The 25,468-nt window shown below is 44.2% G+C and overlaps 2 protein-coding genes across 12 annotated transcripts in view; one reads left to right on the forward strand and one right to left on the reverse strand.

Annotated features, from left to right (window-relative positions):
- The window catches only part of GSG1L (GSG1 like), a 53,567-nt gene extending 48,962 nt beyond the window's left edge, over window positions 1-4,605 (forward strand). The window contains exons 6-7 of one of the 2 annotated variants that reach the window (XM_085074929.1): window positions 2,678-3,287; window positions 3,773-4,100. In XM_085074929.1, the coding sequence (XP_084931055.1) occupies window positions 2,678-3,287; window positions 3,773-3,955 (793 nt within the window). In that variant the 3' untranslated portion in view covers window positions 3,956-4,100. Of the gene's footprint in view, window positions 1-2,677; window positions 3,288-3,772 lie in introns of both variants that reach the window. The other variant, XM_085074928.1, reaches the window with a different exon arrangement.
- A 9,624-nt stretch (window positions 4,606-14,229) lies between these two features.
- The window catches only part of KATNIP (katanin interacting protein), a 57,534-nt gene continuing 46,295 nt past the window's right edge, over window positions 14,230-25,468 (reverse strand). For 7 of the 10 annotated variants that reach the window (XM_085074933.1, XM_085074938.1, XM_085074937.1 and 4 more), the window contains 7 exons: window positions 25,249-25,359; window positions 24,336-24,359; window positions 23,362-23,501; window positions 20,438-20,539; window positions 19,625-19,785; window positions 17,237-17,325; window positions 14,230-16,114 (listed from right to left, as the gene is read on the reverse strand). In XM_085074933.1, coding sequence (XP_084931059.1) covers window positions 16,059-16,114; window positions 17,237-17,325; window positions 19,625-19,785; window positions 20,438-20,539; window positions 23,362-23,501; window positions 24,336-24,359; window positions 25,249-25,359 — 683 coding nt within the window. In that variant the 3' untranslated portion in view covers window positions 14,230-16,058. The remainder of the gene's footprint in view (window positions 16,115-17,236; window positions 17,326-19,624; window positions 19,786-20,437; window positions 20,540-23,361; window positions 23,502-24,335; window positions 24,360-25,248; window positions 25,360-25,468) is intronic. The other 3 variants (XM_085074942.1, XM_085074941.1, XM_085074940.1) reach the window with 1 other exon arrangement.

The raw sequence follows: 25,468 nt of genomic DNA on the forward strand, positions 1-25,468 counted from the left end.
AGGCACAGACGGCAGCCAAGGTCACTGTGACAACGGGGAACATGCTTTATATGCTGAGCAGCACAGGCTGGGAGGCGGCAGACAACAAGGGCTTGACGCATTTGAAGTGTCGCTCAAAGTTGAGCCAAGGTTTCTCCTTGTGGAGGTACCTGACAGCTGCAATCAGTGCCTCTTTCATGGCAGCCTTGATTCCAACTCCGGGTCTTGCGATTCTTCCTGTAATTTATTCAGTTCCTAGTGATTCACCACATTCAAAAAAACCAGGTGGGGAAAAATCCCCTCTGATGAAGCACCATGGTTACGGGTCGGAGATCCAGCCTTGCTGCACTGACAGCAGTGGGAATCTCGTCCCTGTCTTCAGGCAAAGCTTTGCCCACTAGGAAATTCCAAAGCTAAAGGTCTCAGCTCTGTCCTCATTTACCTCTGCTAACATCCAGACTGACATTTTGCTTTAACATTGCTTCTTGAGCTACCAGTTTTTCTGCTTCCGAGATAAGGAGGATGATAAAAGTAAATTCAGTCCCATGTGCAGCATGGCAGACCAGGAAAACTAAGGGGTGGGAAAGGAAAGCAAAATGAGCTGATAGTTTATAATACATTTTTGTTTCCTCCAGTGCACAGGTGAATTGAAAGGTTTCTTACATAAATTTCAGTGGGATTAGTTATGAAACGTGCTTTCTGTCACTCTTTTAAATTGCATCTTTCAATAAATGCTTCATCTCCTACAGCTAATCCTGGATTTATGAAAAAAAACTCCCCAAACCACCCCCCCAAAAAAGCCAGCCCTGTCCCACACTGCTGAACATGTGAAATGAAGTCTTTCAGACTGTGTATGCAATCAGATAGCCTTTCACTTACTGTGTATATTTCCCCCTAGAATGTGGGTAGGGATTGCTCTCAGTTCATGTTCAGATAGTTTGACACTGTGAGATATTTGAGGACAAATACGTGTCATTTTAACCCAAAAAAGGAAAGTTACAACATGCATTTTTGTTTTCATTGATTTAAAATGGGGTTGTCTACTGTCTCACACTGTCCAAAGCCTGAGCAACCAACCCTGATTTATGCAAGGGTAGCAATCCCTGTGAGCCAAATAACTCTGGTTTTCCTTTAAAAACCTCTTTATTCATGAGCTCTCTCCTGCAACAGGCAGGGGAAAAAAAGTCAGTGGGAAAAGGGACAGCACTGAGGCTCCAATGGAAGAGAAGGAGGGTGAGATGGGACTCAGAGGGGAGAAAAGTGAGAGAAGAAAGGGGAACTGGGAGGAAAATAAGTTATTTTCACAGTTTTAGGCGGAAGCACAGAATAACACATTGTGAACAGAGACCCCAAGGGTTCTAGTCCAGTCCTGTGCTCCCAGAGTGTCCAGGCTGGGTCAGGCTGCTTCATTCCCTGTCCAGTTGAGATTGGGACCTGTCCAAGGATGGAGATCCCAATACTTCTCCTGGCCTCTGTCCCACTGTTTGAATACCCTCAGGGGGAAAAAGCTTTTCCTCTAACCCAGATGGCAATTCTGTGTTTCCAGTCCTGCTCAGTTTATGAAGGCAAGGCACTCCCAGGTGCTCCCTCTGACACATGGGTGCTTGTTTTCTCTCCTGCCCTTTATATAACCCATTTTATGATTCCTTTCTGCCTCTGTTTTTATGCAGTAGCTCGGTAACTGTCTGATTTTCCAATTATAAAACCTTTAAATTTGATTTCAACCTGATAATTAAGCTGTGATTTAGCAAATTAACCCTATTGAAGCCTAGAGGTGTGAGACACACTCTTCAGAACCTTAGATATTTGGTGTTTAATTGCATCCAGCACTGAGAAAGGTGCAGGAAGAAGTGATTGTGTAGCTAATTCAGGCCAGCAGTGCTGTCAGGACAGGACCTCATGCCCAGATCTCACACATCCCACCTAGAGCAGGATTTGCTGCTGTCTTCCACCACTAGAATTCCCCAGATGCTCAGCTGGTCCCTGGCATCACTACAAAAGTTTGTCATGTCCTTGGGCTGCTGGAAACCCTGAGCCATGATCTGCACAGAGGTGTCTTTGTGTTCCCCTTCAAGGTCTAGGCGTGTTTAGCTGCACTCCCCACCTTTCAGGACAGCTCCAGGCCACAGGGGTGGAATATCTTCCTCTCTTGCCATCAGTATTGACAAAGGAAAATTCAGCCATGCCCTGATTGCCTGGATGGCCAGGCAGACTCCCAGGAGACTAAAGCATGAGGGCCCAGGGGAGGTAGGCAGATCACCCTGGGCAGGATGGTCAGGGCAGGTGCTGTGGCCACCTGCAGCCAGGTTTGAGCCTTTGGTGTTCTTACAGTCATTATTCCAGCACCTTCCACCCCTTTCTGTCCTTCCCCACACCAAACACTCTGTTCTTGCAGAGCTGGGTGACTTTTGGGAAGGAGCATGTGGATATTCCAGTGATTGTCACTCTGAGGATAGCTGACAAGTGCTCAGTTGGCAGCAGGGAGGAGCTGGCCCTGAATTTGTGTGACTTATTCTCAGATGCTTTGCTCTTGGTCATGAGAAGCAGAGGGTTCTATACAGACATGAGAGGCAAATCAGCCTACGGGGAAATACAGTTGTGGGAAACAGGCTTAAAATTGTCCCAAAACAGGCCTAAAATTGTCTTATGAGCCTTTAGCCCAGTCCAGAGGAAAAAGTGTGTGTTTGTCTTTCTTTAGGGCTTCACAACACCCAGCTCTAAGTGTCACTAGCCCGCAGAGGAACAGGAGTGACCATAATGCTCAGAAAATCCCCCCATTCGCTACGTCAAGCTCTTCCAGCGACACATCAAGCAGCTCTTCACTTTCATCAGAACCAACCAGCCAGATCTCCATGGTTCAGGATCAAACCCTGCTGGACATCACCTCCATCACTAGATTGGCCCCAGGGGAATCACCAAACCCTCAACCACTTGAGCAAAGAGATACAAATTTAGCAATATCGTGTTCCAGCCCACTGGGAGCAAGGACTTTTCCAGCATCTTGCCCAGCCAGCCTCAGGCTCAGTCTAACACCGAGCTCAGCCAAGCCACAGCAATACTCTGACTCCTCTCCAGTCAGCCCAGGGATCAATGCAGCTTCCTTCTCCACCTTCTGTCCTCACACAGCACAAAACCTACCAGCTTCAGCTTCGGATCACACACTGACCCCAACCAGGACAAGCACAAGGCCTCCAGCAACAACGACTCCTGAAGAGAGTTCCCAGGCTTCTGGCTATTCTAAAACTGAATCAAAGAATACAGGAAAGGGGTTTGAGTCAGATCTGGAAGATCCTGATCATGAAAGGTATGTATCCAGAGCACACAGGTGTCTTAAGTCCTCAAATGACCTATGTTGGTATAGTGCCAATAAGAGCCCCTGATTTAAAAAGTTAAATCTCTTTTATGGTTCAGATATTCCCAGTGTTTATCTTCCAGTAGTGCCCTGTGCTCCCACCAACCCCTGTTATCCAAGAAGCAAAATGCCCTGTTTCCCACACACCTATTAACTATCCAGACCTCATGACAGACCTGGGCCAGGTCATCAGCCTCAGCTCCTCCACGAGGGCACAGTTTGCAGGTGCCTCCTTTCCTTCCAAAGGAGCCAGCACAACTTTCCCTTGCAGCAGCAGAGAGAAGCTCTGCTGTGTCCTGGAGCCTGACAGATCAGAGCAGGGATGGTGCTCAGGACACGGCCGGGATGTCCCTCCCAAACCTGCACTCCCTGCTCCGGGCTGAGCCCACTCCTCTGAGCCTCTGAACTCCACCCTGTCTCTGCCACTTCTTTCCTTGGCAGGAGATTTGTAACCGCACAGGAATTCCAAGCCATGGAGAAAGAGCTAGAGGATGTCAAGGAAGACCTGAAATGCCTGAAGTGGAAGGTGAGACACATCGGCGAGACGGTGCAGCCGCTGGCCGAGGACAGCAAGAGGTACAATGGCTACACCCTGACGGAGCTCAAGGCCATGGTGCAGTTTGAGGATGACCCTTACAAGGCTGCCCACAAGATCCTCACCGCCCTCTTCAGCGATGTCTACTGGCCACAGCCCCCAGCAACCGAGCAGGCCTGCAACTCCCGCTCCCTGCCCAAGCCCAAAATAGACCCAGAGCTGTACATGGTCTACTGTGACATTCTGAAAAGCATATTCCCTGGAATTAGCAGCCAGACCTTGAGGGAAGAGACACAGCACGTGCAGAGAAGCAGCCAGAAAGCAGTGCAATAACACCAGAGCCCAGGGGTGTTGTGCTGAGTGCGAGGTCTCTGGTGGCCTCAGAGGACTGGACTGGGGTGGTCCCAGAGCTTGTCTGTCCCTTTTAGGTATGGATTGTCTGTGAAGGTGTTGGTGAGCTCTGAGCCCTCATGCCACCTGCCCAATGACAGAGTGGGAAGGCATCCTGCACTCTTCCCACATTTTAGAAAACAATTGCTCCTTTAGTGTCTCTTTCAATCTATGGACGTTTCCTTGTTTCCAGCAACTACAAATGCTGACAAAAGAATCCCAAGAAGGCGTTGTACGTCCAAGCAAGGGCCTCCTCCCAGCCCCAAACAGACCAACCAACCAGCATCTGGGTAGTTGCTATTTTCTAGAGTGTATCATTCATTAAATGACATTACTTGTTAGAAAATCACACCTGTCCTTTTTTATTTATTTGTCTAAAAATGCTTTGCACATCAAACTGCTCAGCATCACAATCAAAGATGCACTGGGCTGAGAGCTGGGCATTGCAAACCCTCCTGTGCCCACCTGCATCCTTGGCTAGAGGGGCACAAACCCAGGGTACAGTGGGAGCAGCTGTGGTGAGCCCAACCAGGTCCCATTTCATGTAACAGGGACCAGGACACCAAACTCTGCCATGTACCCTAAATCACCACCCAGCAGTGAGACAATGAAGGCTGTGACCTCCAGCTCCCCCAGCCTGGGCTGCCAGAGCAGGTCAGATGTTAACCCAGCTGAAAGGCTGTGGCCCCAGAAGGGTTCCTCGGGTGAGCACTGCCATGGTGCCAGTCCCCAGGGAAGGAGGCTGCTGGCCATGGAGGACACACAGGAAATGGCCCTGAGGTCCTTCCTGCCCACCTGGCAAGCAGCAACAGTTTGTCCCCCAGGTTCTGCCCACAGGCCTGACCTTGCAGCCTGTTCTGTAAAGGTGTGTGAGGGTGGAGGGATGGAGGAATGTCCTTGTGCCACCTTGCTCAATGCCAGGGGCAGCCACACTGCCCTGCCCCTCTGGCTCCCCCAGCCCCTCTCAGAGTCACTGACACTTCCTAGACACAGTCACCTCCCTGCTCTCAGTGTGATAAACACATCAAACCCCAACACATCCATCCTGCTGCTCCCTGCCTGGCCCTGGGCAGGGCAAGAGGTGACCTGAGAGTTCAGCCCACCTTCACCCCTGCTGGGCTATAATCCACTTCTAAAGCCTATTCCAAGAAAAACAGGGAGGAGGAAAAAAAAAAAAAAAACCAATTACAAAACCACTGAAAGCAGCTCATTCCCTGTGCCACCCCAGCTCCAGACACCTCGGGTGACACAAGGGGGTCATAGCCACACACACTGAACCTGCTGAGCACATCTCTGTGGGGACACTGACTTCCTCAGTGCCAGAGCTCCCACCTGCCTTTCAGCAGGATGCTCTCTGCTGCTCCCACAAAGACTCCCTGTTTATCAGCAATTTAAGCTCCCTGTTTTCAGCGATTTATTTCACTTCCAAACTGCTGTGCAGACACAGGCACAGCACTGCCCACACTGCAGGCAAGATGCACAGCCACAGCTGGCACCTCCAGGCATCTCCAGGGATAGATAACACGGCTGTGCACAGTCTGTGCCCTTGGGACAGTCCCCAGAGGGGCTGGAAAAGCCAGCTCCCTGCACAGGTGGGCACAGGGGGAGTGCAGGATGATCAGAGTCACTGGAGGTGCAGAGTCCCCTCAGAGCAAATCCCCCAGGGTGGATCATCCCAAACCAAATGGAAGGGCTGTTTGAGTCCCACACAAGCACCCCCTGCAGCCTGTCCTGCTTTCAGGGCTCTTTCTTGTAGGAAAACGTGTCCCTTTGGATGCCGTGGGTGGGATTGGCTGATCCTCCTCTCGCAGAGCTCACACAGGCAGAGCTCCACACTCATTTTCCTATGGCAGACCAGACCCCAGCTCTCTCAGAGGTCTCTCTTTGGAGCTTTCCTTGACTTCCAGTGGACACTGAACTGACAAAACACAATTAGCAATACCAGTTTTTATCTGCTGCACTGCCTGTCCTCCCTGCCTGTAAAACCTCAATACATTTGTTCCTGTAAAAACAGGCTCTGTGCTTTCTCATGTTCATGAGCCCAGACAATACGCTCAGATTTTCTCTTTTAGCCTCGTTCTCCTCATGCCTCAGATCCAGCACAAGACCATGAATTATTTTTATTAGCCTTACATCATCAAGGCTGGGTCTGTCAAATAGTGTCAGTTCTGAGTCCCTTTCAGGTTTCAGTGTCTCCTTCCACAGGGTCAGCTGTGCTGTGAATCACTTCCACCCACTCTGGAGATGTGCATTAGGTTGTTTTACCCTGATAGTCTTGGCTTTTAGCTATTCCAGTGGAATTTCCACGTTCTTTGCACCCAGCTGGAGCTAGCCAGTCCTGTCAGAGCTTCTGTACATTATTTTTAGGTATCTGCACTTTCTGAGCCTTACAGTGTGTCCCAGAGCCTCACTAGTCACAGCAGCCCAAGTGCTCAGCTGTGAGGGGAAGAGCAGCAGGACAAACCCACTCCACCTGAACTTTACAGACTCTTCACCTCCCCTCTTCCCTCTGCTGCATTTATACCTCGAAGGCAGCTCTGCTCTGTGAAGATGTCTCAGCCTTCAGTTCCTGCATTATCTGCAACGTGTGACCATTTCCTTGTACTTGAAGCACCTGCCCTGATTTTTATACAGGTAGAAAAATCCACTGATTTTCTACCCATTTTCCTGATTTCTTTCCCTTGTTGATGTGCATTACCAAGTCCTGTCATCCTTGCACAAGCCTGTTTTCCTTGCTGCTTTGCTGGGGAGAGCAGCACAGCTGTCTGCCCACAATCCCCAAGAGTTTTTCGGTGTCCAGTCTATTTTTTTCTGCATTCACCCACTCCTAACACAACAGGAGGGTGAGGGCTGGCCGCCCACACCTGCAGGAACAGCCCTTCTCCTTGCAGAGTACAAAACTGAGTCAGCACAACCAAACTAAGACAGCAGTGTCTGAAATATACACAGGCCTGAAAGCAATTTTTTTTTTTTGGCGTTCATTTTTAACATCCTGGGCTTGCCAGAATGTGCCCTGTTACAAGCTTGCTCTGTCTCAAGGCTCTAGGTCTTGCTGCGTGGTATTCAGACAGAAAAGCAATTACACAGCCCCATTATTGTGACAGTTAAAGAGATTCAGCCATTGTTCTTCTCGGACAATTCGCGCTGATTCCAACCCCGCCTGCATGGCCCCTCAGCATAAATAAGCCTTCTCTCCAAAATGTTATCACCTCCTCTTGTATGGAGACAGGCAGGGCAGGCAATCAGACACACAGTGAAAAATTAGTCTTTAAATCCATGTTGCATTCTGCCTACTCTTCATTAAACCATTTTTTTCCCTCGAACACATATTCTCGAGCTTGAAGGCCCAATACCCAACCAAATTACTTTTTTTCCCTTTTCTTTCTTAACTACAGGCATTACATTTGCTATTTTCCAGCCGTGGCCAGATCCAGAGTCATTAGAATCACACTTATTCAAGGGACATGCTGGCTGTTAGGCATTCATCCCTGCCTGTATCCTGAGGGCCTCAGAGCCAGGCACAGGCTGCCTTCCCCGTGTCACCTCCCAGAGCAGATGTCTGGTCAGAAGTGTGAGGACAACAATCCTTTCTCCAGCCTCAGGCAATCTGTAGTTTGCACTGATTGATTGCATTAAATAAGCAACCTATTAATATCGCCCCTGCTGTGGCTCGATGGGCTCCAGTTGGCAGAACAGATTCTACAGCAGATAAGTTATGTTAAACAGAGAGTCCTGAAGCATAGTGGTCATGGAATCACGGAATAATTTCGGCTGGAAAGAGCCTCTGGAGGTCAGCTGTCCAACCCCTCTGATCAGACAGCATTCCAGCAAAAAAACCCTGAATAATGAACTCTGTGCTGCAAATATGAACCATTGCAATAAAAAAGAAACTTCTACCAACACAACAACAACAACAACAATAAAAGAAACTTAATTTCCATCTGCATCAGTGGATAGAGAAGATAAATGGCAAACTTTTTGTAGCACTGGTTTGGGGAGCTCTTTGCAGTGGTTAGACCTACATGCATCACCAATTCATTTGTCAGCCTTCTCATTAATATCTCTAATGCATAATTGCAGTCAAAGTCACTCACTGAACCATGCATTTTATGACCTCATGGGTTACCCCTTCGTACTGTTAATAATAATATCCCTGCATAATGCAAATGCTTTATGCAAAACAAGTCCAGCAGCTCTTCTGCTGTACGACTTAAAATACAGCACAGCAAGTTTTAGGCAACTGTCTGCATCTTTATATCAATTATGGGCATCATCTGTCCTGAAATGTGAGTCACAAGGGTTTGGGCAGAGCCATTAATTACCATTAATGCTTTCTCCATTAGTCCTACCTGAATGCCTGCTCCTCATGATGTGTTCTCTATACATTTATACACCCAGTGCCTCTGGCACACTCCATTTCAACCTGAATTCAGTAATTTTCACAATAAACCTACAGTCTTTGTTTTCCAAGGTGAAACTGCCTCCGGAGAGCTTTCCCATTTCTCATATCCATCCGTTTCTCTAAGTGGTTACTTTTCCACTCTGAGCTGGATCTCTCCCCCACGGACCTCTCCCCTCATCAGAGTCTGACAGGGAAACAAGTGCCCAATAAATCATCCCTGGAGCCTTATTGCCAGCCCACAGGCAGGTGACAAAGGTGCAGATCTGCTGAGGGCCTGAGTGCTGCTCCTCCAGGAGCAGGAGTGACACTGGGGCATCCCAAAGGCCTTCAGACAAACCCACAAGGACAGAACTCTGATCCTCCCAAGCACCGCCCTGAGAAATGCAGATCATGGCTTCTTGCAGATTTATTATGAAGAGTAAATTATCTGAGTGGCCCAAAGAGAGTGATTAAAATACACATCAGTGTCTTGCTGGGTCAGTGGGTTTTGATCAGATCTCCCATTTTGCGTTAATATTCAGATACGTTACTACCCCAGAGAGATGAATAATAGTGGCTATTTAATTTCTCTGACAATATTAAACATAATGAAAAGTCATACTATCATCCCACATCCTTTCCCATGAATTCTGGCCACAGACAGATCTCCTGTTGGTAATGGAAATGTCACTTTGATTCATCTGTTCACCAACTAATACTTACCAAACAATTTCCAGTATATAGCAAGCCATCCCAAAACATTCCTTTGGAAACAAGCCAGAACTGACATTCATTGTAAATTAGTTTTTACCACTGTTTAGGCTCAGAACATTTCAGGTAGCTTTGTTACTTTCTCTATTTTTAGCAGTGTCTCCAGCATACCAGGAAAGAGGCAGATCATAAGACTTCTGTTAATCTGCAAATCTGAAATTATAGTTGAGAGATGGAATTTATTATTACACAGCTCAATGACAACAACAGAAATGACCTTTCTGCAATGCCAGAAGTCTTATCCACGCTGATCTGGGCCTTTAATCAGGGGGAAAAGTACAGGTCATTACGTGTTAAAAGAAAAACTTTTTCCCTATTAGGACAGTTAAGTATTAAAACAGATTGCCCAGAGAGGCTGTGCATCCTCCATCCCTAGAGGTTTTTCAGGCCAAAGTGGTTGAAGCTCTCTGTAACCCAGTCTGACTTGTGTAAAGTTAAAAAAAAGAGGTGTGTAATTGCAGAAAGCAGTCAGGAAAACCTTTAATGAATGGGAGCACAGAGGCAGGAATAAGAAGAGGCAGGAACAGCCCCACTGGGGTGTCACAGGGCTGAGCCCCACTGTCCCCAGCTCCCTGTGCTGGCCTGAACATCCTCCTGCTGTGCTGGGGCTCCCTCAGCCCCCAGCCCTTTCTGATCAGACATAAAAGCTCTTTCTTGCTCAAGATGAAAGTTCTTTCCCCAGCTTGTTTCACACAGAAACCTCTGTTCTGGCAGCCACCTCATGCTGTCAGGCAGAAGAGAATCCTCAGTGAAAGAGATAAAAGGGCTCAGCTGCTCCTGGCTCGTTGTATTTACCACAAGAACCTTCTCTTCCCTCTGCACAATGGGGTAAAGAGCCATTTCCCTGAGAAACCTTCCCAGCCACAGCAATTTCCTCTGTGCTCCCTTTCCCTAATGCTGACCACACTTGCTCTGCATCCCAGCCTTTGTGCCTCATCTGTTCCAGCTCCAGCTGCCCTGACTGGGGACAGTCTGGACACCAGCTCAGGGACAGTCTGGACACCAGTCCAGGGACAGTCTGGACACCAGTTCAGGGACAGTCTGGACACCAGTTCAGCCCACAATTCTCAGCTGGGCTCACACTCTCAGGTGGCAGCAGCTGAGTATCAGGCTCCTCCCAGCCTTCACAATGGCTCTGAGGTGCAGTGTTCAAACCCAAAATTTCCCCTTCCACTGCTCCCACCTCAGGCTCCTCCAAGGCTAGAGACTTTCCCGTAGCAAATGCTCCTTTGCTGAGAAGGAGACTTGGCTATTTCTAAATCCCTTTAGTATTCCCTGGCATTCACTTCCACACACTTAACCCAGCAGTATCCTGTTAAAAGCCAGTGTGAAGCTCCTTTTCCAGTTAGATCCAGGTAAGCTGAGGAAAACAAGCAATGGAGCTCTGAAACAACAAATTCCATTATTCCAATCAGCACTGCTGTGTTTCTCTTCCTACATCCAGGCAGCATTTTCCCTGAGGAACATATCTGCTCCTTTCCCCTCATTCTGTTTTTATCCTCCTCGAGCTCCATTCCATGTGCCTCCTGCACAAGCAGGACCTTTCTTCAGATGCCACATTATTGCCACTAAAAGCCTGTGATTCTTTAATATGTTGTTTCCCCCATCATTCTTCCGGATATTTTATTTTAAAGTTGGGTGTGAGACCTGCCTCCTTTTGTAATTGAAGAGTTATGAGTGCTCTGGGCTGGGTGACAAGGTGGTGATCAGTCACAGGCTGGACTCAATGATCTTGGAGGTCTTTTCCATCCCTAATGCTTCTGTGATATATTGGAGGGAAGAGTTGAGCCTGAGCTAATTGTATCTGTCTGATACATTTCCTTGGATTTCTAGTTCCCCAAAATGCCCATCCTCTTTCCACAAGTTGCACAAAATCTGTACATGCTGTACATTTTTTGGAAGTCCTATGAGCAATAGGACAGAGACCAACACGAAGAGTCTGTGAGTCAAGTTGATTTTCATCACAACAGAGACCTTGAGCGAGCTGAAAGCTAAAGGCAGGACTTCACTGTGCTATCACTGCATAATTGAGACCTTCCAGAAATAACCAGAGCACCTGGGGAAGGAGGCTCACAGGTCATGAGGTGGAGGTTTTCCTCTCCTAATTAGACCCAAAGCAAAGGCTGGAGGCTCATGCAGTGTTGGAAGCAATATTTCAGTTTGGGAAACTCCTGCCCTGCTGCTCCTTGGGATGGTCAGTCCTCTCCTTCAGCCAGGAGCTCAGGAAGGGAACACCAGAGAGCTGCCAGGTCTACAGCCTGATTTCTCCCTTCTCCAGTCATTTCTAGGTCAGTAAGAAGGAAGTCACCAATTGCAAATGTTTCCTTTTGTGCCCAGATCTCGACACTGCAGCACTTCACAGGGTCCTGAGCCAGGGTGACGGGAGCTGATGCTGTCAGACAAGGGTGGAAAATTGATCTCTTCCCAGCAGGATTTAGAGGCCAGTCGGACAAGAAATTACTCCAGCTGGGCAGTCGGTCCCCATCTCTCAGCTCTTGCTGCAGCTTGGAGATTCACTCTATAATTGCTTTCTTAGTCCACATTTTATCCTCAGCTGACAGAATTCCATTAGGGTGATACAAGCTGTGTGATAAAGGGATGTTTGTGTCTCACATGGGCTGTAAGTCATTTCTCAGCAAACAAGCAAATAGTCACAGAAATGGGCAAAGAGGCCACTGAGCCAGGAAGTCCCTTCTTGTGCTCTGAGCAGCAGAGCCTCAGCCCACAGAGAGAATCAAACACCCTCTGAGAGTGTCACACTGCTCCCTCTCTGCCCTGCACAGACACCTCCAAAAGAAGCAGCTCTCCCTGCAGCATTTTTGGGCAGACACACAGCACTGCCATCCCCAGAAACAGGGACCCCAGACAGACAGGAGGCACAGCCTGTGACACCCCAGATCAGAGAGAAAGGGCCCTTCATGTGGGAAACATAAGAATGGAATGAAACCAATCTTGCAACTCATCTGAGCACGTGTGACAGGAGTGTGTAACAGGTTGGTCACACCTGCAAGGCAAAGAACAGAGACTCTCAACAGCACTTTGAGAGTGGTGTCAGCAGACAAATTGGCCTTCTAAGCACAATGATGCAGCTAAAAGATAGTCATGATGGGCAAAAAGCTAAAAGGGAGCCCAGGAAGGTGCCTCAAACACTGCAGTGTGCACAGCTTCAGTGCTGCAGCACATGGTGCACTGCAAAGCCGAAGCCATCACCACATGGTGTGTGCTGGAGTTGACACTTCATGAAGAATATTGGAAGAGATTTGGCAACTTGAGTGACTTTTAGCAGAGGAGCAGCTCCTGTTGGAGCTCAGCCTCCTTGATCAGCAGCCCCAGAGCACTGAGGGCAGCCTAAGGCACCCCACACAAGGCGCTGGGTGGGACTCCCATCTCCCACTGGATGCCCAGGATGGTGTGGAGCAGCATCCAACAGCAGAGAGCAGGAAGGAATTGTCTCTTGTCCATTGATGGGTGCCTCTCCCTGCTCTTTAAATGTCCCTGGATTAAAGCACAAAAAAGCTGAAATTGAAAAGTTGCAGGCCTTCCCAGGCATTTCAGATTACACTGTGAAGACTGACAAAAATATCTTTCTCTAGATCAAAAAGCAGGCAGCCTGGCATGTACTTCCTCACAGATTATTTCTTTATCCTCTGCCCTTCTCAGTGTCACTGTGGGACAAACAAACTCATTTCTGTTATCTTGATCCAAGCCCTTTAAATCCAATCACAACAGGTAAAGGTGAGCAACTATGGCATGAAGGTCTTTGCGTGGCCCAGATACTAGAACTGGATGAAAGTTTAATAATTTACATCGAAGTCTTGAGCAAGAATTCATATTAATCCTTCCTTTCCCTTGGCTGTGCTTCTGACAATGTCAAATGATGTTACTGGGCACATCCTTGCTGAATTACTCCTGCTGAAACTGTGCCTGACATTGACTCAAGTGCTCCGTGGGGATTTTCTTGATTGCATGTTTACTCTTCCTCTTGTCCCTCCTGTAAATGCCAGTCTGACATGAATGTACTTGTGAGTAGTTAGTAAAAAAAAAAAGGTGAAAAATGGAATAAACCCTTTTTTTTAACCCTGAATCACTGAGGAAATGAGTCAAGTGTCTATGTTTGACTGTATAGGGCTGACTAGGACTCTTAATTATCTTTGGTTATATAAAGGGTCATTACAACTCAGTTCCAATTAGGAGGGCAAACACTGACAGCTCCTACCCCACAGAGATGAATGAAGTATTTTCTAAACATTCTGCTGCTCTCTACAATGACTGACTAGAACCAAGGACTCCATTGGGCTGTGCCTTGGTAGTTTTTGTCATCCCAGACAGCAGGCTGGCAAACCCTTCTTTCACACACAGACACTACAGGGGAGGATGTTCCACAACTTGACAATTTTTTAAAATGTTTTCAAGACTGTCATGGTCTTTCCATGGTGTGGCAATGGTGAGGAATGTCTTGAATGGGTATGAGGGCTGTTGGGAGAGGATGGGAAAGCTTGAAGTCATTACATTCCGTGCCACATGCCAGAGCAGCTGCACTGGATGCAGATTTCCAGGGCCTAAAAGTGATGAGAGGTGGCTGCAGTCACCAGCTGAGGTGAGGAAGACTTGATGGCAGGGAAACACAGAGAAAACTGTGACCCATCTGAGCTCGACCAAGCAGTTTGCAATAATTTCCAAAACCTGAGCATTAGGGTTGAAAAATCATTAGTTCATCAGGTAGGACTTGAGATGCTCCACACAGATACAGAGAAGACAAATGAGCACAGGAAGTCTTCTCCCCTGCTACCTTTCCAGATCAATGAGAGAGATGCTGTTCAGTGCCAGGAAACACAGCAGATTTCATTTCTCTGCACAGCCAATGCAATTTTCTTAGAAGAACAAACAATGTGACAGACCCCATCCCATGCAGAGATTGCCCACATGACAAATCTGTGCCTTAAGTCTTGAGAACATTGCTACAGCCTCTCCCCTTCCAAACAGACATTCATATCTGCTCTGAGCCCTTCCAATATCCCTCCTTTCAGCTCTTCCTCTTCTTCATCTTGGAGTTGCCTCTTATATGATTTGGAGCAAAAGTTAGCCCTTGGCTCTTGGTAGAGGTAGACCAGAAACACAGGAGAGGAGAATTCTCAGAGCAACAGAGGATTCTTAAATCAGTGCAGCCTGGTAAGAGCCCTTAAACAAAGTACAAGGTACTCACACACACTATTTTACATTCAAAAGTAAAGTGATTTGTATTTAGTACAAAATACATTTTTCTTTTGCTCCATCAATACACAGAAATCTGGGAAATGCATTGTTATCTTGTGGCCTTTCAGCTCAGGCAACAGCAGTGAAGTTTTAATAAGCAAATATACAAGACATTACACTCCTGACAGGGCAGAAAGGGAAGCAACACAGTTTGATTCTACATTGAGCTGCACCAGCATCTCTGGTTTATATCTAAAAGCAACACCTGACTTCAGCGTTCAGTTCTCTCTGGAAACAATCACAGAGTCAGAGGTTGGAATCCTGGGTTGGAATGAACAAGTTCTAAATGAGAATCCATGGAAGAGATTTACAGGTTGTCACAAATGTCAGGTTTTCAGTGAGAAGCATATTTGCATAGCAAATTCTGCAGCATATTTATTTGGTTCGAGTTCTTATTTAAATGACCCCATGTGCAGGGTATTTTTTTGTTTAAAAATGCACTTCTCTCCTTACCTTCTGCTAATTAAAAGGCATTTACCATTTCTCAGAAGTGATGATCTGTTGCTGGCAACATCTGGTTAGCGCAGCACAGAGGCATGGCCTCATTGTTCATATAAATTCAGGCAAAACAGGAGGAAAAAACATTGCTCTGTAGCAGGAGGACTCTGAAGGATGTGCAGAGTGCCTGACAATGGCACTCCAGGCAAAACACCTCACTTGCTTTTTCCACGGTAATGGAAATGATGAAAGAAATCATTATTTCACTGCAAAACATGAAAAGGTGACAGCTGAAATGCACCTATTAAACCTTGATAAACCCACTTCCTGATCTCCATTTCCTAAAAGCATTCATCACATTTCTGCAAGCCCAGTGGAACCTGTCTAGGTGTCAGAAACAGTGTCAGCTCCTGCAGACAGCCCTGGCATCAAAACATGCCCAGAGACAGACAGCTAAAGAGTATTTCCTCTAATAAGTGCATTTCCCAGAGAACTATTTACAGGAGTCAGAAATAAAGCAACACCTCCTTCTAGTAAGGTTCTTCATGTTCATCCAGCTAGGATTTAGGAATAAAAGCTTTAGAAATAATCTAAAAACCCTGTGGTTAAAACCATCCTGCTTCACCCAAGTTCTCAGTGCTTGGCAGGAACAGTTGTCAGCAGAAAGGTTCTCACTCTCTCCTCTATGTTCCTTCTTCCCTGGATTTTCAAATAAGAGGTAAGGGGAAAAAAATCAGACAGATCATGACCATGGGGAAAAAAAAAACCAAACAGGAAACTGAATTCATGCTTTAGATTTCATTCTGAAGAAAATTTCCTGTAGCAAATAAAACTGCTCCTCACAAGAGGACGTGGTTCAGCAGCAGCAGCAGACATGGAAACTCTTCCATTAGGATATGCATATCTTGGAGATCTGGACTGTAATTACTTAGGTCTGGATGCATTCAGGACTTTCCTTGTCATCTTTTCCTCCTCCGCAGTCCTTTCTCAGAAATGCAGGTTTTGGGGCGCAGAGCTGTAAAGGGAAATGAAGAGCTGATTTAGGATTGTGCACTCACAGTGAAGCCACAAAATTAAATGAGGAAGAAAAATGCCCATTTCTCTTCCCATCCCAGAATGAAGCTGAGCCATTCTTCTCAGAAATGTTTCTTCCATTGACAGTGAGTGCAGCCAACCTTTTTCCAGTCCCATGGAATTGCTTTCCTGTGGAATCTGAATTTAATGTTGTCACTGTCCTGAGTAGAAGGTTGGATCCTCCGTCAGGGAGGGAATCCCCTGAGGTCTCCTCCAACCCAAATCATTCCAGAAATGTGTTCTCAACAACCACAGAGATGTCCAGGATCCTTTTGACAAGGCTGATGTTAGATATAATAACTTCCAAGCTGGTTTTGTACAGGCAATGGCATTTCAAATCCTTCTCCTACAGAACGGTTATTAAAAGCCATCAAATAATATCTGTAACACTTTTTAGAGAATTAATTGGAGAAAGTGTCATGCTCAGGAGAGAAAACCAATCACGAATATACCAGCTTGGCTGAGAATCTGTGATGTATTTAGGGAGCTATTCTGAGTAATTTACAATGAATGAGTGGTTCTCTTCAGACTATAAATACAATCTACTCTTTCTCCTTGGGAAAAAAGAGAGGTTGTCTTCTTAATTATCACTTTGTAAGCAAAAAGACCAACCAGAAAGACAGTGGGAGGAATAGAGTCAACATGTTTTCCCCCTTGTTCCACTCACTGTGATTTTGGGTTTCCTCAAGGAGCGACAAGCAGCTGATTCTCAGACACATCTGCACCATCTCCAAAGCTGCTTCAAAGTGGGGATGCAATGAGCCTATTATTGCAAAAGCTATCAATAAACCTGCACAATTAACAGCCATTTTCAATTTCTCTTCAGACACTTTCTTCGCTGAAGATTTCTGCCACAACCACATCATCCCCTTTCAGATTTAGATCTGAAGTAAAAACCCACCAGATCACGAAATTTGCAGTTTGTCCTTCTAGGGTAGAAAAAGTAGAGCTAAATATACATCAGACTCCCCACTTCTCCCAGTTTAGCTCTCTAACAATGCTCATTATCCACACAGTGTCTGCAGGAATGGAGCAGAAGGAAAGTGTGGAAGACAGAACTCACCCGGATCAGCCACAACTTGTTTCTTTTTGCCGCTGGTGACAACCTCATTTTCATTCATCATCCGTACATCCTGGTCCTCCACATGATTGCTGCAAAGATTGAAATCAGTACAACAGCCAAAATAATCAGCATTGTGCAAAGTTATGAGAGTCATGGAAAAGGTTACCAAAGAAGTGATTTCTGGAGCCCTGGAAGCTGAACAGCTCCACAGCACACACAGCATTATCCAGACAGGAAAAGCATTCTGTCCTCATCACCTGAAACATTTCTTGCCAGTTTTAATTAGTGGCATTCATTCAGGCACACATAGAAATAAAAATATCATATCCACTCTACAATTTTCAAGCCTGCCTACACATCTTGAACCACAAACCAAAGGGAGATTTTAAATCAGAGCTGTACAAAGGGGGTATAAAAATCCTTGTGTGGAACTTCCACACTGCTTTGTAATTCTGAAGTAGCATTATTTGAAACTTTTTGGAACTAAACAAAATTCATTTACTGTGACAAGTTTTGTTTGCAGGCTGCTGCAAAATTTTAACCATCTTAATAACTTCAAAGGTAAATTAAACTAAATAAATTACAGGGGAAAATGTGAGCTGCATTGAAAGGTAAGGAAAGCACCACTAATAGCATCTCCCTTTCACACAGACAAAACAAAACAAAACATAACATTTGTGGCTTTGCAATAAAAGCAGTGTATTTTCCTTTTCTCTCCAAATACTGCACAAAATGGGTTTCTATTTCTGATAAAAAATGTAATGTGTCTCAAACTGTCAGAGAGAAGCAGGAGAGCCAATACTGAAGTAAACCAAACAGTGTTGATGATAATATCAGACTCGAGTTCAGGGTTCATAAAATCCTCAATAGTGACATGTGAAAGAGATTAGGCCAACAGCAGAAGTAACAATATACAAAAGCTCCAGAGCATTTTGAAAATGAAGGGATATTATCCAGCATGTCTTCTATTGCTGCTGAAATACCCTATATTTTAGTAGGGTGGGAGGTAAAAAAAAGAGAAAAGATGATTGCAGACCAGGCAGGGCAGAGAGACCAAGAAAGCTCCTGCACAGAAGTCTGGAAGGGAAGAGGCTCAGCATGTTCTCGAGTGGAAAACAGACCATGCAGTGCTTCTGACCCCAAAAACTCCTCTTTAAAGTAGATCAAAGGACATGTGTCTTATAAATATGGCAAAGGAAGTTATGTGAAAAAGATCTGGGATTATAGCTGGTGCTTCCCGGCTTCCAATAAAGTAATTTACTCATAGAAAGATCTGAAGCCGAGGAAAGTAAAGGTTTGTTTCCCCTCCTCCTCCTTTTTATATCCCACTGAAAAATTCCTCAAAACTCTTATTTCCTCAAGGCATTTTCATTTCAGTAACTTTTTCACTTGAGAAAGTGTTCACCTCCAAATTTTACCGTGACAACACAGGCACTTGTACAAAAACATGAGTCTAACACAACACATCCCAACAATAATAATTGATTTCACCCCTGACAGTACCCAGTGGCCAACAGCCAATGCTCTAGGGAAACACAGGAAAACAAACCCTGTAGGCAAATGTGAGCTTCTGTCTTTAAGCAAGACATCTTCTGCTTATTTCTAAATGTTTGAATATTCTTCTGAATGGATCACATACCATTTCTCCATGCAAAACTTGCCTTTTTTGCCCAAGTGATTTATGTACAAGCCATTCTATTTGTCAGCTGTCCAACACGTAAGAAAGTGTTCATTTCTATAAGCTTTCATTTTTTCAATTTTCAATCCCATTTGAAATAAATTATTCTTTCAATCTTTACTTTCCTTGCCAGGGATTGTTTTTTAGATCCTACCAATCCTGACCTTCTAAATGTAAGTGCATGTTTCACTGCATTTCATCACATTCTCCATGAGATTGCCAACTTAGTGGTTTTAAAGTGTCCTTCCCCCAAATGCAATTCATTTCTCATTTTAGAAGTTCATTATTTTAGACTGTTTATAAAATAGTAGAATTCTGGTTCTTTAATTAGCATCTGTGTCAAATCAGAGGAGTTTATTCTCTTTAATTTTGATGCTTGTTTTTTTTTCATTAACTTTCTAATTTTTCCCCCTCTATGCAATATCATTGGGATTTATTAGCCCTTCCCTGAGGAAGCCTAACTTTAATTTTGTGTTTGCAGGCTTTCATGAAAACATATGTAAATATAAATCATGAATCTCAGGAAGTGCTAAAAGATGCTTGCAAATAAAGCTGCTAATTCGGTCCTCAAATCTAAAAACCTACTTATTCCTCATCAAGTGAGGCCGAGGATGCTCTGGAAGGGAATTTTCTGCAGGAATACCCACATTGCTGATATCAGCCACATCAAACCAGTTTTTAAAGCCAAGAGTCTTTCTCCCAGACTGTACCTGATAACAGTTCTCCTCTCCTGCTGGCAAATCCTCTCATCATCTGTGAAGAGGATGGTGTGGTAGGGAACCACAGGATCACAGGTGGGGAGGATGCCTGACACCACACGGCTCACCATGTCCAGAATCCCATTGTACACAAGCAAATCATCCACCAGAAGCTGCAAATATTTAAGAAACAAACAAAAAAAAAATCAATCTATAAATCAGTGCTTTCAGCATTTGTCTCTAGCAATTAACTAGAAAGCATATTGCCCTATTTGTTTCACAAATCTGGTCATTAATTTAGCTTTTGTTCGTTAAAACTTCCATTTCTCTCTATTTGCTGCTGGAGGTTGATTTTTTTTCCTTCCAAAAGTTTTTTATCTTCTCACTGATGTTTTTTAATGCAGCTTTCAAGTAGGTAATTAAAAATGTATTTCATGTTTTACATAATTGCCATTCTATTCACTGGAGTGAATCACTCTTAAATCTAGGAATTAATGAATCTCACCTCACTTCAGCTGTCTAAAACTTAGGTTTGTAGTTCAAACTAGTCTTCCAGGCCTACTCTACAGTCAGTGGAAAAAAAGAGAGTGTTATCCTGTCTTAAGACAATTATCTAAGAAAAAAAATCAGATAAAGTTTTCTTTCCCTGGACAAAAAAAGGGAGGACAGATGACTGGCATAGAAAAGTCATTTTAATACTAAATGCAGAGTTAAATGAGATGAATCCCATCCTTTGAGATGCTATGGAATCACACTTCAGTAAACTGTGAGAATACGTACAGCTGACTCACCAGGACATACAAAATGCACAGGAAAATTACTTACACCAAACTCCTTCACACCTCTCTGAGGCGTCTTGGCATAATTCCATAACTTGATCATTGACACGGTAGTAGGTACATCAAAAATGACATATACCCTATTCACCTGTAAAAGGGAATTAATTTACATTTAACAGCAGAAATTCCCCAAAGAAATTAAATTCTCCTGCATGTTACATCAAAAGAAGCTCATATTTAAAGAGATATAGCTGGAGGAGAGATAACACATGCTAGGGATGGAAGTTCAGCTATCATCCCTGCTGATAATTCCCAGATGTTGGCTCTGCCCCACAGCTGCACTCTCAAAAGCACAGAAGATGAGATCTAGACCATCCTTGTCACCCTGGACTGCCTGGAAATTGGAGGAGGGGGAGAGAGACACTTTTAATGAGTATTTCATAAACCAAATACAGACAAGTCCTTAAGGATAAGCTGGTGCCTCTTCTGTTTTGTTCTGCACTGAAGGGAGTCTGCAAGAAAGGTGGAGAGAGACTATTTACAAGGGCCTGGAGGGACAGGGGACAGGACAGGAGGGAATGGCTTCACACTGCCATGGGGTAGAGATAGATGGGATGTGCAGAAAAAAAATGTTCCCTGAGAGGGTGGGGAGGCCCTGGCACAGGGTGCCCAGAGAAGTTGTGGATTCCTGGATCCCTGGATCCAAGGCCAGGTTGGACAGGGCTTGGAGCAACCTGGGATAGTGGAAAGTGTCCCTGCCCATGGCAGGGGGTGGAATAAGATGGGCTTTAAGGACCATTCCAGCCCAAACCACTGTATGAATCAATTATTCCGTTCTATTCTGTTCTATTCTATTCTATTCTATTCTATTCCATTTTATTTCTTTCTATCAAATATGAATAGAATGCACCTACTTGCAAGACTAAAATTCCCCCTCCATGCCCTGAAAGCTATTGCAGAAATTCTGCAATTTCTGTGTGAGTTATGCTAACAGGAATTTAAAGACAATCCTCCAGATGCTTCCTAAACAATTACTGCTTGAGGTATTATTCATTTTCCTTTCAGTGACGTTAATGTCAAGATGTTAAGACCAAAGATTAGGCTGCAGGAAACCAATCTTGCCTGTTACAGTTAATTCTATGCTTTTCCTTTTATGAGCCACTATATCAACTTTGGATCAACATATCTTAAGCTTCATCTTTAGCATCCTCTGAAGTTTTAATCCTTTGATGTACCAGAGGAGATACTGTAAGTTACATTAAATCGTTATGCTGGGTTTTTTTTCTTTTTTACTGAAGAAAGAAAGGTAGATCAGATCAATAGAAATGTTTGCATCTGTGATTTTCCACAAGACAACTGGGGCATTGTCTCCAACAACAATTGCTGTCCCACAGCAAATGATACATTTGATAAAAAATCCATTCCAACAAATAAATGAAATGACAGTCAGTAACAGGGGAACAAATAATTCAATTCTGCTTATGTAAGTAATGAATTTGCAAAAGAGAAAAACACTTTGAGAATTAGAAAGGAAAAGACATTTAGGGAGGAAAAGAAAGGCTGTAATATCAATTCTCTTCAAGCTTTTGAACTTTCCAACACACCAAAGAGTTAATGCAGCTTTCCAAGCAGCCTGCACTGAGGATGGGAGTGTTCACAAGCCCTGCTTCAGCTCCAGAGGCTGAGCACCACTGGGTGATTGCTGCATCCAGCACCTCCTGAACAACAATCCCAGGGAAGATGGAGGAGGGAAAAGCACTCTGTGCATCTTACAGAGGTGTAATTTGCTACAGTTCAAGGACAGAAAACACCATTAAATTGCTTCTGCCTCCTGCATTTCACACATTATCAATTTACCCTTTAATACTGGTATTTTATGCTCTCTGCAGTACTTTGGTGTCAGGCAGAACAACACAAAGCAGTGGCTGCATCTCTGGGAGAACTCCAGGGGCTGTTATTTTCCTTTTTCTCAAGTGAAACAGCCTCTGCAAGCATGTCTTTTGTAAGGACATGAGCACACTCAGATGGTTGTCAAATCAATCAGTCATCCTGTTCTAATGGATATCTGAGCATCCCATCAAACTGCCAGGATTCAAGATGTGGGATCTACCCAGCAGGAGCCTCAAGCATTACACAGAGCTTACCCTTCCCCAGGAAAGGTAGGTGGTCACTATTCCCAAGGATACTTAAAAGCTTTACCTTAATTATAGCCCTGCATTACAACACATAATGATATAAATTAACAATTCCTTGCTTTTAATATTTTAATTAATAGCTGCAACACACGGAGGCAGGATTTTTCCAACACAGTAAGTCATAACATATCACGTCAGGTTTGTAATTTCTTTTTAAATCCATTCTCTTATAAGAAATAAAAACATCTTAATTATGTCCATTACAAGCCCATAAAAAATGTCCTTTCCCAAAACAAGGTCAGAACTCATCTGAGTTTATCTACTTTTCCTGTTTAGATATTTGATATCCCATCTATTAAACATGGGACTTCTGAAAGGGCTGAATCACTTGTGGCCTCAGGACATGAAATACCAAGTCTGCCATCCCTAATCTACGAATTTGAATGCAACACAGATAATGAGATTAAAAAAGAATTTCTCACTGCTGGAACAACATTCATTGCATTTGCAAAAATGAACTTGTAAGCACCAGAAAGGTGTTTATTGCACAAAACTCCTTCATCAGCATCTTTATCATAGTAAGTCAAAAACCATCTCTGGAAAATCTGCTGCTGCTGCCCCATGGAGACAGGAGATTCCAAACCTGGGAAACCTCTATTGCTGCTGCCTGTGCAGTGCAGAGAAGCTGCAATAAAAAGAACTTCTAAAAAGCAGTGACTTAGCATCAGTTACTAACATCAAATTTAGCTACAAATTATATATGCTTCCCCTTTCCTCCATGCTTCCAGTTCCATCCACACACATCCCAAAAACAGAACGAAAAGGGGAAATGTACCAAACCAGGAAGAACTGGTGCCAGCCACATGTGTCTGCCATCAGTGGTGTCATTTACTCTGTCAATCAGCTTGTCTGGAGTCCGGATGTCTCCAGATACATCTTCTAAAATGTTGACACTATCTGGAAAAGCAGCAATGTCTGAAAAAAAACTTTAAGCATAAATAACCCAAAAAGGGATATTTCAGAAACACCACTTCTAAAATTTTATGCTCTTTCTGATTTGATGAATGAGTTTTCACCACGACAGCAGCACTCCCAGCTGAGGAACTTCACAGCAGAGGAACTTGGGGGCATATTTTTAAAAGCAGGACAACCCTGACAGATTCTGGCATTCAAATTTATTTTTAAAGTAGGAATCCAGTAACTAGCTGCATTTAATTTATTCTCAACTATGTACTTATGACTTCATCAATAAAGTTCTGTTATCGGGAATAAGCACTTCGCAGCTTTTTGGTGACTAAAATTCCTCATATAAAACCTATCACAAGAGAAGCATCCTTGCAGGAGGCAGTCATCAGTCAGACTAGGTTTTGCTTGAGTTTCTCAAGGTTTGTGGCAAAATTAGTAACTGTCTAACAAAACCTTTTTTCAGTTCTTTGAGAGGGAAAGATTAAACCCAGGCAACCACATTTCTCTGTAAGAGAACATTTACATTAAAAACATGTATGAATGTTGAAGACGTGCAAAGAAATGCGGATGGATGGCACTGTCTTCAGAACTATGAATCCTGAGCAATGCAGTTTGAGGGACATTAATTTCACTTTGTCCTTTCTAAAAGTCTCTCAGTACTTATAAAGAATTTAAAGAATTACACAGCAATGCCTCGTGTTTAAGAACAAGCTTGCTCCAGACTCAGTAGTGAATTACCACATTAAATATTGCACTAAGACAGATCTTTTAGGATCCTAATACACCTCAAACACAACTGCACAGACAGGGACAGGGCATCATTCAAAACAGAGATTTCTTTACCTGGCACTGTTTTGCACTGTAGAGCTGTGCCAGGTAAGTTAAAGATCTCTGGTTCTTAAAGGCAATTTGTTACCATTTTCAGTCTCAAAATTCTTCTTGTCCATTACAAATGTTTCAAGTTCATGGTGTATCATACAAGATACAAACTAAAATAGCGCTTGGGGAAAACCCTTTATTACCTGTTTCATTGGATTCCCTGTTTGTTAGACAATGAGGATCCTTAGAGACAAACAATTCCTGCTGCATTTGCACTGTTTATTCTTTCCAGGGGGCTAAAAAATGTTCCTTCCATGTAAATGAACTAAGGGTTGTATGTTGGGGTATGAAACTTTCAGACTTTAGCTGGTACAGAGCAGGAAATGTAACCTTGATGAACATCAATCTTCCAAGCATGCCCTTCATTCCCTCTGTTGGATATCCAGGGAACACTGAATCAAATTCAAACTCTCAGCCCTATCTTCATGACTGCACTGGGTGTCTAGCACAGCCTAAATCTCCAGAACAAGAGTTATGAAAAATTTCTTTCTTGAGGCACAAAGAAAGATCCCATAAAAAAAGGCACTGAACTCAACCTTTTCTTATGAATTTATAGCTCAGCAAACTTTCTGGTCCTTCCATACCACAGAAGAAATAAATGTCAAGAGCAAAAAATACCATGTCCTTCTTAAACTTTCCCTTTTCTAACCTTGTCCTGCTTTGTTGGTGCATCCCATTCAGAGAAAAAATGTTCTGAAAGGATAAAGAATACATCAAAACATATGGAAACAAAGTTCATCACACAAATACAGAGAAACAGAAGCAGAGTTAATCACGCAGGACAACCTGGCAGTCTGGAAGTGATGCCCTGTGACAATTTGCCAGGGAATCAACTGTGCACTGATAGGGCCAGAGGTGCTTGGTGGGCAAAGGATACTGTTCTCAGTCAGTAAGATCTGCTCCCCATGCTCATTGAACAGCTCCAGGCCATTCAAACCAATGTAGTAGGGATCACCCCAACTCGTCAGCAGCTGAAACTGGAAAATAACTAAAAAGCAAAATGCTGTTAAGGAAAAGATATCTACAGAAGCTTTTTCCTAACAGACTATTTAATCTACAGTTTGAAAAATCATTGTGCAGCCTATTATGTCAGACAG

This window comes from Lichenostomus cassidix, chromosome 14, assembly GCF_008360975.1.
Source record: "Lichenostomus cassidix isolate B80296 chromosome 14, HeHo_3.0, whole genome shotgun sequence".
Taxonomy (NCBI): Eukaryota; Metazoa; Chordata; class Aves; order Passeriformes; family Meliphagidae; genus Lichenostomus; species Lichenostomus cassidix.